Genomic DNA, 15,512 nt, shown 5'->3' with positions numbered 1-15,512 from the left:
TCAGAGACCCCTAAAGGCCTGGAGTGTGGTGCATGGTAGACCTAGGCTTAAATAGGACTTGACTGGCATCCAGGGGCCATCTGAGCTGCATTCTGGGTCCTCCCTCTCCAGTGGTTTGGGATCTGGCCTGCAGCAGGCTGCTGTTGCTTGGCCAGGTGGGGTGAGTAATGCCTATCCTATCCTCGGACAAATGATGACAGTATAATTAGCACAAACAGCAATTAGGGTAATTGTTCTGTTTAGACATAACCAGACTTCACTGCCACGGGTTGGGAGAGAGTCTACACTTGAAACCTTCTCCGGAAGACTGCACACTGCTGCTTCTGGTGTCACAGTGTCCACCCTGCAAGTGGCTCATGCTAGGAGAAAGGATGGGATGCTGAGACGGGGGTGGGGAAAGGAAAAGCCAGTGCTTGGAGGAGTCCCTATTGTTGCCAAGGCCTGAAATGGGGGTGGGAGGCTGTGTCCGCAAGCTTACTCCATCGGGACTGACTGCTCTGCCAAACCCCAAGCACGTTCAAGTGGCAGGCAATTTCCCAAGAAAAATAAAATGCACATCCCCCCTGACATGAGCCAGGTAGCCTCCCTCCTCACCCAATCAGGGCATCTTCAGGAGCAGTGAGTGTGGAGATGGGGTGGGAAGATAGCTATGCTCCCTTGGAGCTGTGTTCACAGATTCTGCAGCAGCTCCAAGTGGAGGTCCCAGGCACAATCAGGGGACTTGGGCAGAACGAGCTGCTGGTCCAGCCTCTAGGACTGTACGAAAGTGGAGGAGCTTGAGGGGGACCTTGAGGGACCTTGGAGACCAAGTGGCCATTATGTCACAGCCCAGCAGGTGAACTCCGGTATGGGAGGAACAAAAGCAGGTAAGGGTGAAGGCATCCTCTTCCTGCTGATGGGTTCCCATCCTGTATTTGGGACCATGGTTAAGAGGAAGAATGACCACTGAGTGTCTTTGTGTACAAGATCAGCTGTTCTGTTGCTGCTCTCAATGATCCTGTTTTATTTAGTCCTCGTAACAAGCCCATGAGGTAGGTTTTATTACGCCCATGTCACAGGTTCACCAAGACCAGGCTCTTGAACCAAGTCCTTTGCCACCAAATATCAAGTCTTAATCATATATTGGTGATCTTTTTAAAAAACATATTTGTACAGGACTTTATAGCTTATAAAGTGCTCTTACCCGTACTAGCCCATTTATTCTCCAAACAGCACCCCTGAGGAAGTGGAGATGATGAGATGATGGCATTTTACAGCTCATGGTCGAGTGACCTGTCCTGAGACTTGTTCTAAGTGTGGTCAGAGGACCTGCAGCATCAACATCTCCTGGGAGCTTGCTGGAAATGCAGAGCCTTAGGCCCTGCCCCAGACCTGCTGAATCAGAATGTGCACTTTAACAAGATTCCTAGGTGATTCGATGTGCATTAGGATTTGAGAAATACTGACTTAGAGAATCCAACCCCCTCATTATACAAGCAAGGAAACTGAAACCAGAGAGGGCAAATGACTTGTCCAAAGCCATACAGCAAGTTGGTAGCCAACCCAGGCCCATAACTCTGCTTTGTCCCACCTAGAGTGAGATACGAAGGACTCCTAGTGCAATGCCCTCTTTTTCTGCCTCAATACCCACCTTCTGCCCCATCAATCCTCCACCCCTATCAGGCTGGGCAGGCTGTCTGAGCCCCATTCTGACGATCTCTAAGAAGACACCACAAATCCTGAGAACTTTCTGAAAAAAAAACAAAAAACAAAAAGCAAAAACTAAGCTTCTTGTTGAAGCCTGGTGGCCCTGACCATCAAGGGAGCTAGATGGACCCTCAGAATTAAGCTCTTGGTCAGTAGCACTGATTAATAACTTGACCAGAGCCCTGTTCTGGCACTCTTCCTGTGCAGTACCTCAGTTTACCCTTCTGTAAAGGGAGTAACAGGGGGCCTCCTAAGGCTCATAAAACTACCTGGTGAGCTCTCAGAATGAAAGGCCCCATAGAAAGACAAAGTCCCATTATGTTTTCTTGTTATGTTTAATTGTGGCTGTGTTGCCTTTGACCACCTTGAGACATCCCATTAAGTGGGGAAGTATGAAGATGACAGCCGCCAGGGCTGAGAGTCTGGCAGTTATTAGAGGCTGCCCCCCCACCAACTTCCTGGCTGAGGCGTAACTGGCTTCATAAATTCCTCCTGGTGGAACGGTGACGTCGCCCATGGCCGCTTCACTTTTCCCAGGGCTGTTGGGGCATCATTCTTTTCTTGGTGTGGAGTGAAACCAGTCGTAAAGGCGGGCGCTGAAGGGAGCAGGGCAGAGGAGCGAGAGATTGGCCATCCAGGCTGGGCAGGAGCCAGCTGGTCCTCACATGGACCATTGCTGAGAGACGACGTCACTCTGGTACTGCTCCCCAAGCCATTCATGAATCTCACATGCCCACCAGGCCACATGCTGAGAGGGTTTGCTGAGAGACTGACAGCTCATACAACATGACTGGGAGAGTTTCAGGGTTAATGTCGCTATTAATTCCCTAGGACTGCTGCAGAAATTAGCACCAACTTGGTGTCTTAAAACAACAGAAAAGTACTCGCTCGCAGTTCTGGAAGCCAGTAGTCCAAAATCAAGGTGTCAGCCTGGTTAGTTTCTTCTGGAGGCTCTAGGCATTCCTTGGCTGTGGCAGCATAACTCCGTAAGACTGCCTGTCTTCACATGGCCTTCTTCTCTGTGTCTCCAGTCTCCTTCTACCTTTCTCTTACAAGGACTCCTGCCATTGGATTGGGGACCTGCCCTAAATCCAGGATAATCTCAACTCAAGATCCTTCCCTTGATGCCATCTGCAAAGACCCTTTTCCCAGTACGGTCATGGTCACAGGTTTTAGGGGTTAGGACATGGACATATCTTTTTTGGTGGGTGCCATTCATAAGAATCAAGTGTCCCTGAAGACTGCATTTCACAGCAGCTGTTTCCAGCCCGGAAATGTCTTGGGACACATATGGTGTGGCATGGAGGAAAAGCAGTGGACTCGGAGCATAGGAAGCACCTTTGAGGTCCAGCTTTGCTGCTAAGCAGTGGTGACTTTGGACAAGCCACACACCCTCTCTGAGCCTCAGTCCCCTCATGCTCACAATGGGATGATAACAGAATGACCACAATTCTCAAGGAATAGATGGGCAGATCCCAGGAGATAAAGGACCGGAAACTACTTGGTAGACTGTAAAGAACCAGTTATATTTGAAACATTATCATGGTCCTGTATGCAAAAAGTTGAAAGTAAAGGCAAAATCATCGAAACCAGCAAGGAACCCTCAAAATCCTGACTGTTTTTGGAAGTCAGCATATGATTTTCCGTTGCAGCAGTAAAAACAAAACTATTTTCCATGGACTACAAACTCACCTTCCCAATTTCAGTGGTCTCCAGTATTCAAAGCCTCCTAGAAGGCCCCCAAATTCTGTCTCAACTATCACATTGCCCACTCTCCCCAACCCCTGGCCCCTGTTACCCCCAGCCTGAGTTCTGGAGCTGAGAGCGGTGAGGCAGGCATCTTTGGCCTAAGCTGGGGGTCAGAGTCACCAGGAGAACACTGAGCTGATGAGCTGACCTCTCTTACCAATCCAATCCCAGTGATCCCTGCTTGACTGATCAGCTTCCAAGACAGTGGAGTGGAGTGGAGGACAGAACCGTGCATGATAGAAGTCACCCAGGGTCTTTCTTGGGCAAAAGGGACTCTCAGAGCAGGCCAGTCAAGTACTAGGAATGGCCAACACAAAGCGTCATCACAAGGCCCATTTGGAAAGCAGGAGAGGGGCTCTTCCCAGCTCTCCCAGGCTCTGCCCAAGTTGCTGTACCCCCTACCCTGCTCCCTTGGCAGCTGCGGTCAACCGTGGAGTGCTGAGACTGGAGATGGCTGGGAGGTCAGAATGTCATGGAACCCCCCAATTCCTTGAGGGCTGTTCGTCAAAATGGATCCAGGCCCAGCCCCAACCCCAGCAGGGCATAAAGTCAAGGCCTGGGGGACAGCCTCTAGTAGGATGATATGACCTGGAAAGAGTGGAGGGGAGCGGGAACAGAAAGGTGCCGAGAGAGGCATCTGGTCCCAGGAATGTCAGAACAGAATACATAAGTGGAATGTGGATCGACTGCATAGACATTTGTTGAGCCATTCTGATATTCAGAGCACTGTGGTGGGCCTGCTGCTGAAGCCAAGAGCCCACAGTGCACCTAATCACTTAGCATGATGCACTAAACGGCAAAGGAGGCACAATTTCCTCTAAGAGCTCAAGGAAGGAGGGGTCTCCCCCAGCTGGGGACATCTGAGAGGGTTGTGGGGGAGATGAGAGCATTTGATTTGGGCTTCAAAGGGCAGAGCTGTGATGGGATTCAAAGGGGCAGTGATGAAGTCGCAGCTGTGTCTGGCAGAGAGAGCCGCAAGTGACGCGTGGCTCCTGACTCAAGCCTGGTCAGAGGGAGACTCTGACCCTTTGGGAGCAGCCTGAAGCCCAGGGCCTTACTGAACATAGATGGGGCAGGTGCCGGGTCCGTTGCTTGTTATTGGCGATCCTAATAAGAAGGCATCTGGCAGAGGCTTTCTGCAGGAGGCCCTGGCCATAGCAATGGGGCAATGCAGACGGGAGGCTCTGCCACTCAGCAGGTTCCTGGCCTGGCCTGAGGCGCTGGAGCGTCTTGGCTCACCATCAGTGGCCGTCTGTGGCCTGGCAGGCTTCTTGCCCAGCAGCTCACAGCAGAAACCCCGGCTAGGGTGCCAGCTGCCCTGGGCGTGGCTGCCCTGTCTGCAGGCAAGGGCGGGTGACTCACGAAATTATCATCAAGGCTGTACAGGGCTGGGGTTGGGGCTGGGCCCCTGACTGTGAGACGGAAAGAAAGAGTGAGCACAGGGGCCTGCTCGGCCCTCTGCCACACACCCCGTGCTGATGCCAGCTCTGCGGCTCCCACGGCTTTTCCCTGTGCTGCTGCTCCACCTCCCAAATACCAGCGATGCCTCCAGCACAGGGCAGCGGGAGCAGCACTTACAGGAACCGCCTCTGGGATGCCTCTCTGGCCTTGACTTCCCTTTTAAGGCTCAGACTTGTCACCAAGCCCCCTCCCCCATCCACCTGCCAAGGAAGGAGGAGGGAACCCCGGTCCCCATGTGGGGGAAGTAGGACCCAGACACCCAGGACTTTGCAAGACCACATCACCATGCCTCTCTGTACTCAGCTGCCTCTTCTGACAAAGGCAGGGGCTCAAAAGGATGGGCTCTGAGGCCCCTTCCACCTCTGCAGTTCTGAAGTCTCCAAGCGTAATAATGGCAGAGCCACAGTTGCAGACAAAAACGCTGGACGGGGTGTGAATGAGAGGCAGGGGCTATAGGAGAGAGGCTGTGAGTGGAACCCAGAGCGCGTTATGGCCCTGCTCCCGGGGTAAGGAGGAATGCTTGAAGACCCTGAGACTAGGAAGGAAGGGCATGAGCTGGGAATTTGGCCCTGGAAAATACGTCAAAAGGGGAGAGTGTGGGAGAGAGGGCAGTTAGATAGGAGGCTAGGCGGTGCTGCCAGAGGAAGGAAGAAGTCCTGCATCTTTATTGGACACCTACAGTATATCAAACACTGTGTTAGGCATTTTATGTATAATACCTATTTATGGTCATAAGGCTCCTGTGAGGTGGTTGCTACTAATCTAATGTTACAGTTGAGGAAACTGAGATAGAGACAGGCTAGAGCATTTCAGATCACCCAGCTAGCAGTGGCAAAGCTGGGGTGCACAGCTTGGTCTATTGACTCCAAAGCCTCTGTTGTTTCTTTTGTTTTGTTTTGTTTTTGAGACTGAGTCTCGGTCTGTCACCAGGCTAGAGTGCAGTGAAGCAATCTCGGCTCACTGCAACCTCCGCCTCCCAGGTTCAAGTGATTCTCCTGCCTCAGCCTCCCGAGTAGCTGGGCTTACAGGCATGCACCACAACGCCCAGCTAATTTTTTTTTTTTTTTTTTTTTTTTTTTGTAGAGATGGGGTTTCACCATGTTGGCAGGATGGTCTCGATCTCCTGACCTTGTGATCCACCTGCCTCGGCCTCCCAAAGTGCTGGGATTACAGGCGTGAGCCACCAAACCCGGCCCAAAGCCCCTGTTCTTATTTTCCCAGTCTGTCCCATTGGGCACACTTTGGAGTCTATGGGAAACGGCTTTTGGTCCCAGAGAGACCTGCGGGCTGAGCAGGATCCTGAGGCTGTGGCCAAGGCCTAGGGCCCTCGTCCTTCCAGGGGGCCACAGAACAGCACTGCTGGCCAAGGGGAGAGGGCAGATAGAGAGGCAGGCCCCCAGCATGCCAGTGTTGGGAGACAGAACTAGAATTTGGGTTGGCAGAGGGGCAGGACCCAGGGCAAATCGAGTGCTGACAGCAGCTGGGGCTGGGTCTTTGCTGTTATTCATCACCTCCACCCCATCCACCCCACCCAGAGAGACCAGAAAGGCAGCTCTGAGAGCGTTCTGGTGTGTGGAGGAGCCCTAGGTGCACACCCTGGCCTCGCCCCTTAGCTGGCCTAGCCCAGCACGCCTTAGACTCATCCAAACCCTCCTTTCTGGGCCTCTGTAACCAGCCTCTTTGCTGTCTCTCTCCTCCCACTGCCAGCACGTACCCCTCAGCTCCTTCCAGAGCAGAGCTGGATTAGTGTGAATGGGCACAGGCCAGCCTTTTCGCCCCCGCCTTCATGGATAGGAGACTCATGGTCACATGCCCTGATTCTCTCACTGGGGTGTTTGCCAAAGGGCTGGGAGAGAGGCCCCTACTGTTCCTGTCCCTGCCCCAGTAGCCCCCATTTCCCTGTCCATGGCTGGGAGCCTCTCTGTGCACTATCTGCGCCTTCCAAGCATAATGGCTTGCAGTCTGGTACCTGCATATATCACACCAGGAGTCAGGCCGGGAGTCTGGTGCAGTCTTGCCCTGGTACCCTGAGGGTGGTGAGGGTCTAGGATTCTGGAAGGAGTCATCACAGGGTTTCTATGAGGCATTGTTTGTCCAGATCCTTGTGAAGATGACTTCCTGGATTGATTTTTCCTGAGATGCCCAGGACAGGGCAGGGGATTGAATGAATTCTTACTTCCTGATGTAAATTTCCCTTGGGAAGTGAGAAGGGCAGGTTTTCTGTGCTCTCATGGAAGCCCAGTGGGATTGTTCCTGAGGGCATCCCTACTGGCAGGAGGTGAGGACAGCGGTCTTAATGGAAACTGGCCTTGAGAAAGGCAAAAGCTTGGCCAAGATGCTCTGAGCCCAAATCACTCCAGAGACCTGGATAAGTTCTGGGACATGGCCTTGCTCCAGAGCAAGATGGTGGCTTTAGTTTAACAAAAACATTTATTGAGCACCTGATGTGTACCAGTGTGAACAGTGAGGAAACAGAAATGAAAAGCACACATCCCCTCCCTCAGCCTGCTCCAGGTCTTATGGACATGTGAGTACGACAAAGTGGCCGAGGGCTATAACACAGTTGGCACCAGGCACAAAGCTCCCCAGGAGGGGGTCTTGAATTTGGTTTGGAGATTCCTCCACAAAGATAGATAGGATTGACAAGTGGCAAGAAGGCAGGAGGTGGGAGGGGCTTGTCACCCCCTTGTTTAAGACTTATCAGTGGTCTGTCATTACTCTTAGAACAAAATTCAAGAGGCCGGGCGCAGTGGCTCACGCCTGTAATCCCAGCACTTTGGGAGGCCAAGGTGGGCGAATCACGAGGTCAGGAGATTGAGACCATCCTGGCTAACACAGTGAAATCCCGTCTCTACGAAAAATACAAAAAATTAGCTGGGCGTGGTGGCAGGCACCTGTAGTCCCAGCTACTCGGGAGGCTGAGGCAGGAGAATGGGGTGAACCCGGGAGGCGGAGCTTGCAGTGAGCCGAGATCGCGCCACTGCACTCTAGCCTGGGTGACAGAGCAAGACTCCGTCTCAAAAAAAAAAAAAAAAAAAAAAAATCAGGAGTATTTTCTGTCTTCCCAGACAGAAGTTTCCAAGCTCCAGCATGATCCTGCACTGGCCAATGTAGTAGCCACTAGCAACATGTAGCTATCAAGCCCTTAAAATGAGGCTGGTATATTTAAGGAACTGAATGTTTCCTTTACACAATTTGAACTGATTTAAATAGTGGGCACAGAGATGAAACATTTTCGTAATTGAAGAAAGCTTTACAGGACAGCACTGCCTGCCTGCCCATCTTGTGCCCGCCTGCCTGGTCTCCCTGGTCTGTCTGTTCTGAAGACATGCCAGGTTCATAGCTTGTACACTCACCATTTCCTCTGCCCAGAGCCCTTTCCCTCACTCCTGAGATGGGCAGCTGCCTCTCATGCTTCAAGTCTCAGCCTGTCACAGTCTGGTCACCATGGCTAAAGCTGTCCCTCTCTGCAGCCTCTAAGCCGCTCGTTGTTTCCTCCATAGCATTTAATATAATTTGCAATCATTTACAAATCGACTCTTTGTCAACCTCTTTAGAACATATGCCCCATGAGAGCAAGATCTGGTCTTTTTCATTGTTGTATCCCCAGGGTTGACATGGTGATACCAGCCCCTTAAAGTACTCAGTACATATTTAAGTGACTGACTGACAGTGCTCCACACAGAGGGAACAGCAAATATGCAAAGGGAAGGGGCAGGTGGCTGCATGGGATGAGTGCTAGTATGAAAACAAAATAATGCAGGAGAAAAGACAGAGGCGATTTAGAGACTAAGGAGGGGGCAGTGTGAGTTCATCAGGGAAGGTTATAAGATCCCTGAGTTGAGCAGCCATTGAGGAGTCTGCTGACTGGCCAAAGGATGTCATCCAGAAAAGCTTTCACAATAGGGAGCTGGCCCCATGGCCGCTGTCCAGGAAGTCCAGTTGCAGAGGGACTGGGCTGAATAAGATGGGGCCACCCAGCAAGCCCAGGGATCCAGGAAGAAAACCTACCTCTTCCACACCCCTGGGGTGTTTGCATCAGTGAGGTGCTCAGCTAGAGGTGGTCCCCTCACCTGGGGGGCTGGAAACTGAGGAGGGAGAAGATTCAGCCCAGACACTCTTAGAAGCATCAGGAGCCCCAGAGACCTCCTCTCAGCCTTCCTTGGGCCAGCCTCCACCCAACCCTGGCCCAGCCTTCTCCTTCTCTCCTGTAGAAAATAAGCTCTAGGCCAGGCACAGTGGCTCATGCCTGTAATTGCAGCACTCTGGGAGGCCAAGGTGGGTGGATCGCCTGAGGTCAAGAGTTTGAGAACAGCCTGACCAACATGGTGAAAGCCTGTCTCTACTAAAAATACAAAAATTAGCCTGGCATGGTGGTGCGCACCTGTAATCCCAGCTACTCGGGAGGCTGAGGCAGGAGAATTGCTTGAACCCGGGAGGCGGAGGTTACAGTGAGTCAAGATCACACCACTGCACAGAGCAAGAGTGACAGAGTGTAAATTCTGTAAGAGCAGGAACTTTGTCTTCCTCACCATTGTATCCTTAATACCTGGGACAAGGTCTGTCACATAGCAGATGCTCAGTCAATACTTATTGAGTAAATGAACGCATATTTCACTTTTTAACGAACATAGAGATGACAGGATGTGAAGTCTGGGAGCCAGAATGTTGAAAGTGAACTCTGGGTCACACTTAATGCTCTAGGGCAGGCAGCAAAGAGAATTAGAAGCCCATTCATACTCATTCCTTTGAGGATGAAAATATACTCATCTTATTTCAGAATCAAGTCAAAATTAACTTCTTTCAGGACGCTTCCCCCTGATCACCCCCAACACCTTCCAAGCCAAAATTAACCCATATCCATTAGAATTTTACCATCTAAATATACGTTCTGACAGTCACCCGAAAGCATGCCATTTCAGAGCCGGGATCATGTGACTGTGCCTCCTTGACATCTTTTCTTCACTTTAGGAGTGTTAGCCACCTTGCTGGTTGATTTCTGAGACAGGCCCCGCATAGGGTGGGGCTCAGGCAGGCAGAAGAGAGAGACTATGGAAATAGCATTGGCCTGCTGGCTCAAAACCATACACCTGAGCCCCAAACCAACCATCCCAGCCTGAGTATATCTCCCTCACCGTGGCCCAGAGTGTGTTACCTGACTGCCCTTTCCTCTCCTGCTCTGTCGGAAGGGCCTGATTCAAGATGTCCTGCTCTACAAATCCCCACAATTGACATCAGAATTATAGAATGTTAGGGCTAGAGTGGAGTTTAGGAGCCACCAAGTTTACCCGCTCTCTTTGTAGATTGGTGCAAGGGACGGAGGAAGGCACTTGTCTAACATGAAGCTAGTTAGTGACACAACTAGATCAGAAACCCAGCTGGCCTGACTTTCATGTTCTGTGATGGGAATGCATGCTGTTAAAAGACCTATCCAGAGAAGGATCTGCTTGTCACAGAGAAATCTCGAGGCGGCAGCCTGGCACTGCCACTGAGTGTCCAGCTCTGGATTGTGGTTGCCTTGTCTGCCTATTACCAGAGGGGTGGCCTCATGGAACTTCAGTTTCCTCATCTGAAAAAGAAGGGTGATGGTGCCCACCTCATAGGGTCATTGTAAGGATTTAAATGATGTGGTTCATGTACAGGGCTCAGAACAATGCCTGGTTGGTAGGCATGGTGTTTGGAGGAGCATAGCAAATGTTGGCTATTGCTATCAATATGTCAAAATAATATCAATATTAACATAGTAGAGAAGTTGCTAGAAAAACTGAACTTCATACCTGGAAACAATTTTAAAGATAATCACTTCCGCTTCCACAGACTTGCCTTTTATAGGAAGATGAGCTACTCTAATCCCCTCCTTCAGGGCCCTTCTATATCCTAGAATAGGAAAATTATCGTTATTTAAAGATGTAATTAACATTTATTATGGCTAGCATATTAGGTTTTAGATAGGCCAAATGTGTGATACAATAGAATTGTATTTTTATATGCTGCCATGTATACTTTATAGTACATTGGGGCCCTTATATAATCGGTATGCACTGTACTTTAATGTCCATTTTATAGGACTTTTATAAGGGAAGCTGTATGATGTGGTGGAACGAGCACTGTGCCAGGAGTCACAAGGCCTGGTTAGGATGCAGGCTTTGCCACATATTAACTGGGGCATTGCAAGCAAGCTACCTCCTCTCCTAATCAGCGAAATGCAGTGCTTGGCTGGATGAAGTCCAAGGCTCTGTCCAGTCCTGGCGGTCTATGGCTAGAGGCAGAATTTTACAATATGAAGTGATAATAGAGGTTTACAGGTGTTTTGTACACATCTATGACATATTTTTTATCACATCTCTGGTTTACTTGAGGTTAAGTTCTTAGGAATAGAGCCCTCAATAATAAAACTGTTTCTGTTGGAAACTATAATCTGCTTTACAATAATCTGCTCTACAAATTGCTACTAGGAATACCTTCCTTGGGAAAGTCGGGGCTCCCCGCATGTAACACCCACATCTCAGAAATTTTGTGAGTGACCTTCATGTGGTCCCCGAGACAGTCATTCAGTCTTCTTGATCCTTCCTCAAAATAAAATTCCCAAAAAGAATAGATTTCTGATTGTCCTTTCCTCTGTAGATTAGAAGAGCAAACTTAAAGTAAACATGTGAGCTGTGAGTGGCAGCCTCAAATGACAGCAAGAGTGATGGCTGTGATAGTGTCACACAGCTGGTGGAGGGCCCAAAACTAAGAAGCTGACCGGACAGCACGACTACACAGTTCAGTAATGGATGTCCAGAATGAGAAACCCAGGGCATCAAGAAGTACAGCAAATATGTTCAGTGTTGTTTGTTTTAGGAGGCAAAACAGAATGCGATACCTTTTAGAAAGACTTCCATCAAAGTAAATACTTGAAAAAAAAAAACACTCAGCTCCTGTTACACACCAAATTCACTGATGTGGGCTCCCTCCACGCCTGGAGAGGATGCTACATGAGTGAAGCTTCACTGCACATGTGTCCGCAGGGGTGTGAGTGTATATGGGGGAATGCACACAGTGGTCCCAGCATAATAAGTCCAGAGTGAAATTTCAGGGTAAAGCAGCTTTTCAATTTTTCAGTGAGGATCTGGTTAGGATCCAAGTTAGATTTAATTTACCTTAAATTAACTAGCATTCATGTATTCACCTATTTAAAATATTTTTTATTGAGTGCCTAATATTATGTGTGCCAGGCATTGTTTTAGAGGCTATAGTGGAGTTTCAGAGAGGATCCGCTTTCACGTGGTGTTTTACCGGGGTGTACTCATGAACAACAAATAACCACCAGTTTTACCAAGGCATACCCACTGTGTGGTCTGATATCTCAAGTCTGCTCCTTGATGTGGCCTTCCTGCCCCTACCCCACTTTCTTCAGGGGAAGCTGCTTTAGAGTAGACTGGGTTACCCCCATAAGATGGAGCACTCCTTTGGAGCAAGAGCTATGGTTCTGCCATCAGCCCGGGAGCCTCCACCGCCAGGGCTGGTCTATGCCATGACCTCAGTACAGAGGGAGATGGACGCCTGGCTCTCCTGGGCAGCCTGGTCAAGAAAGACTCCTTTCTTTCCTAGAGAGAGGTCTCCCTCGGTTCCTGAGCTGAGCACATGCTTTCTCAGTGAGCCGGCAGAACAGGACAGAGGGGCGTCTCCCTGGGGCCTCAAGGCTTGCGACGTTTCTTGCTCATGGGGAGAGGGAAGGGAGAGAAAAAAAGAGCGAGCAGGAAGGCGCCCAGCGTCCCACACAGGGGACTCGCAGCCCTGCCCCCAAGAGCGCTGGCTCCGCAGCAGCAGTGCCCTGCAGCTCCGCGTCTGAGCGGCAGCAGCGCGCGGCCCGGTGGAGTGGGTGGTGCAGGGCAGGGGTGGTATATCCTGTCTGACGGAGGGCGGGCCTCGCCAGTGCCAGAGAGGGACGAACCAGGGTGGAAGCGCCAGGAGCAGCTGCCGGGAGCCCTCAGGCGGACCACGCACTCTATGGCAGTAGGGAGCCGCTGAGAGCGAGAAGAGCACGCTCCTGCCCGCCTGCTGCACCGCACCTCGCCTCGCCTCTCTGCTCTCCTAGGCCCCGGCCGCGCGCCACCTGCCTCCCGCCACCATGAACCACTCGCCGCTCAAGACCGCCTTGGCGTACGAATGCTTCCAGGACCAGGACAACTCCACGTTGGCTTTGCCGTCGGACCAAAAGATGAAAACAGGCACGTCTGGCAGGCAGCGCGTGCAGGAGCAGGTGATGATGACCGTCAAGCGGCAGAAGTCCAAGTCTTCCCAGTCGTCCACCCTGAGCCACTCCAATCGAGGTAAAGGCTCGGCCCCCGCGTGGTCGGTGCTCCCCTTTCCAGAGCGCCCTGGCCCAGTGGCGGGGACCAAGGGACGCACGCATCCCCGAGGATGAGGGGAGGCGAGGGGCTGCCGGCCGCAGGCAGGGTCTACGCGCCTAGTGCGAGCAGCCGAGCTCCCAGCCGGTTCAGAGCAGGGGGAACCGCGACCAGAGGCTGGTTCGACGGCCCCAAGAGCTCGATGGCGCGCTAGTGGGCAAGGATGGGTGGTTCACCGGGACACAGCCAGGAGCATCTCCTAGCGTGCCAGGAGGTTGAGGGTCCCCCGCGAGCGGTTCTCCTGTCCCTGAGCCCTGGGTCTGGATGGCTTTCTCTTTCGGATGCTGCTCTAGGGATCTGCCCTGCATCCTGTCTCGCCCCGGCTGTCCTGGGGCCCATGGTACCCGCGCTCGCAAACGGTTGTGGGCCACCCTTCACCCTTTCTGGGCTTGATCTCCTGGCCTTCAGCTGGCGGCCGATGCCCAGCGTCCAGGCCAAGGGGAACCCCAGTCCCTGTGGGGCCGTGCGTGTGTATCCGCGAGCGGGGTGAGGGAGTCGCTGAGACAGGAGTGCAGCTCAGGAGAGGCGCTGCGGGACGGGGAAGTGGCACAGGGAGCAGGGACGAGGCCCTGGAACTCCAGGGCACTTTATCGGGAGCCTCCTGAAAGAGGCTAGCCTAGTCGGAAGGCCGCCTCATGGCCAGTGGGTCCCTTGAAGACAGGGAAGGGGATCAGGGATGCTTTCTTTCCCGAATAGCCAATGCAGAAATCCTCTTTCCCACTGGATTCTTTTTACCCCACCCAGCTTAGGTAGAAACAAGTGTCTCATGGGGAGAGTAGGGAATGGCAGGTTGGAAATCCCCCTAGGCCCCAGGGAGACTTCCAGCTGAGCCCTCACGGTCACTTTTCCAAGCTGGATCCCGGGCCTGTCACCCCCTCCTCCAGCCTCCGAGAGGCCAGATCCCATGACTAAGGGAACCTGGGAGAAAGGGGCAGCACCCAGGAAACTCAAGGAGGAAGGGCAGTACCTGACAGGGGAGAGTTTATAGACCAAATAAACACTTCAATACAAAGGATGCCTGGTAAGAATGACACACAAGTGATCAAAGATTCCACTTGTTTATTTATTTACTTATTTTATTTAGCTAAGTTTAGTAAAATGCTAATAAAGACTTTACCCACTACCAACCAGTACAGGTCAACCAAGACTTATTTATTAAGACAGGCCTTAGGAGAAAGTGAGGGGCAGCGGGTAACAAGGTGGAAAGAGACAAAAGAAACTGACCCTGGCCCTTCTCCCACCACACACACACACACACACACACACACACACACACACACACCTCACACTTTCTACCTGTGGCTTGTGTCCCCCCACCCACTCCCTAGCCCCCATTCCTGAGTGGCCCCTTGTAGAGCCCAGGGAAGGAAAATGGCTGGCAGAGGACTTCCTGGGCCCCAGACCTAAAGGCCTTTGGTTCTCTGTGCGCTCTTTGCCTTTGTGTGGGCTCCAGGCTCCTCTCGTCACATTTCCACTCAAGGTCATGCCGCCTCCAGAGCACTTGCCTCCTTCCCTTTTATTTGGTGCCTTGGTAGGTGCCTCCTAGCCTCTTTAGAAGTAGGTTTGGAAGAACAAAGTGCCCCCATTTCTGGCTACAGCCCAGAGCACAGCTCAACCTATTCTCTCTGCACAAGACTTGGCTGTCCCCTTCCCACTCCCACTCCATCCCAGCCTGAGCTCTTGGCTCACAACTCCAGAAAACTCAAACCAGTCCTGGGTGCCCCAAGGACCCCTTTTTCCTCCCACCTATTGGGACATCGGCTGGGTGTCTGTCAGCAAGAAGTGCACTTTCTGGGCTTGGTCTTTGTAGGGAGCTTCTGTCTGATAAGGTCTCCTTTGTTCCCTCTTTGTTTTTCCTCCCAAGGTCCCCCAGGGGGCTTCAATGGGGGAGGGTTGATGCTGATGGCTACCTCTCCAGAAACTCCAAGGTCTGGCACTGTGGGCGTGTCCCCTCTACCCTCAGACTCTGCGGAGGTTCCTAAAGGAGGCTGATTTCCCCAGAGGCATCCTTGCTGGAAGAGGCGGTTTGGTCACCTGGAGCTGGTGTTTCTGGTTTATCTGGCTTAGTTTTCATCAGATTTCCTTGTCCTCTCCATCAGAAACGCCCAAGCGTCCCCTATTTGCTCTGCGGCCACCTCTACTCACTCTGCTCCCTCTTTCTTATGCTGGTTTACCTGTCAGGAGCCTGCCTTGGTTCCTGGAATGGAATGAGCTGGTAGCTGT

At 51.8% G+C, this 15,512-nt stretch overlaps 1 protein-coding gene across 1 annotated transcript in view; it reads left to right on the top strand.

Annotated features, from left to right (window-relative positions):
- Nucleotides 1-12,749: 12,749 nt before the first annotated feature.
- PKP1 (plakophilin 1) overlaps nt 12,750-15,512 on the top strand; it is a 47,070-nt gene continuing 44,307 nt past the window's right edge. The window contains exon 1 of the mRNA XM_054523412.2: nt 12,750-13,211. Within this exon, the coding sequence (XP_054379387.1) occupies nt 13,010-13,211 (202 nt within the window). The 5' untranslated portion in view covers nt 12,750-13,009. The remainder of the gene's footprint in view (nt 13,212-15,512) is intronic.

The sequence above is a fragment of the Pongo abelii genome, chromosome 1, assembly GCF_028885655.2.
Source record: "Pongo abelii isolate AG06213 chromosome 1, NHGRI_mPonAbe1-v2.0_pri, whole genome shotgun sequence".
Taxonomy (NCBI): Eukaryota; Metazoa; Chordata; class Mammalia; order Primates; family Hominidae; genus Pongo; species Pongo abelii.
The sequence above is the reverse complement of the archived record's forward strand: the minus strand, read 5'-3'. Positions and strand labels throughout refer to the sequence as shown.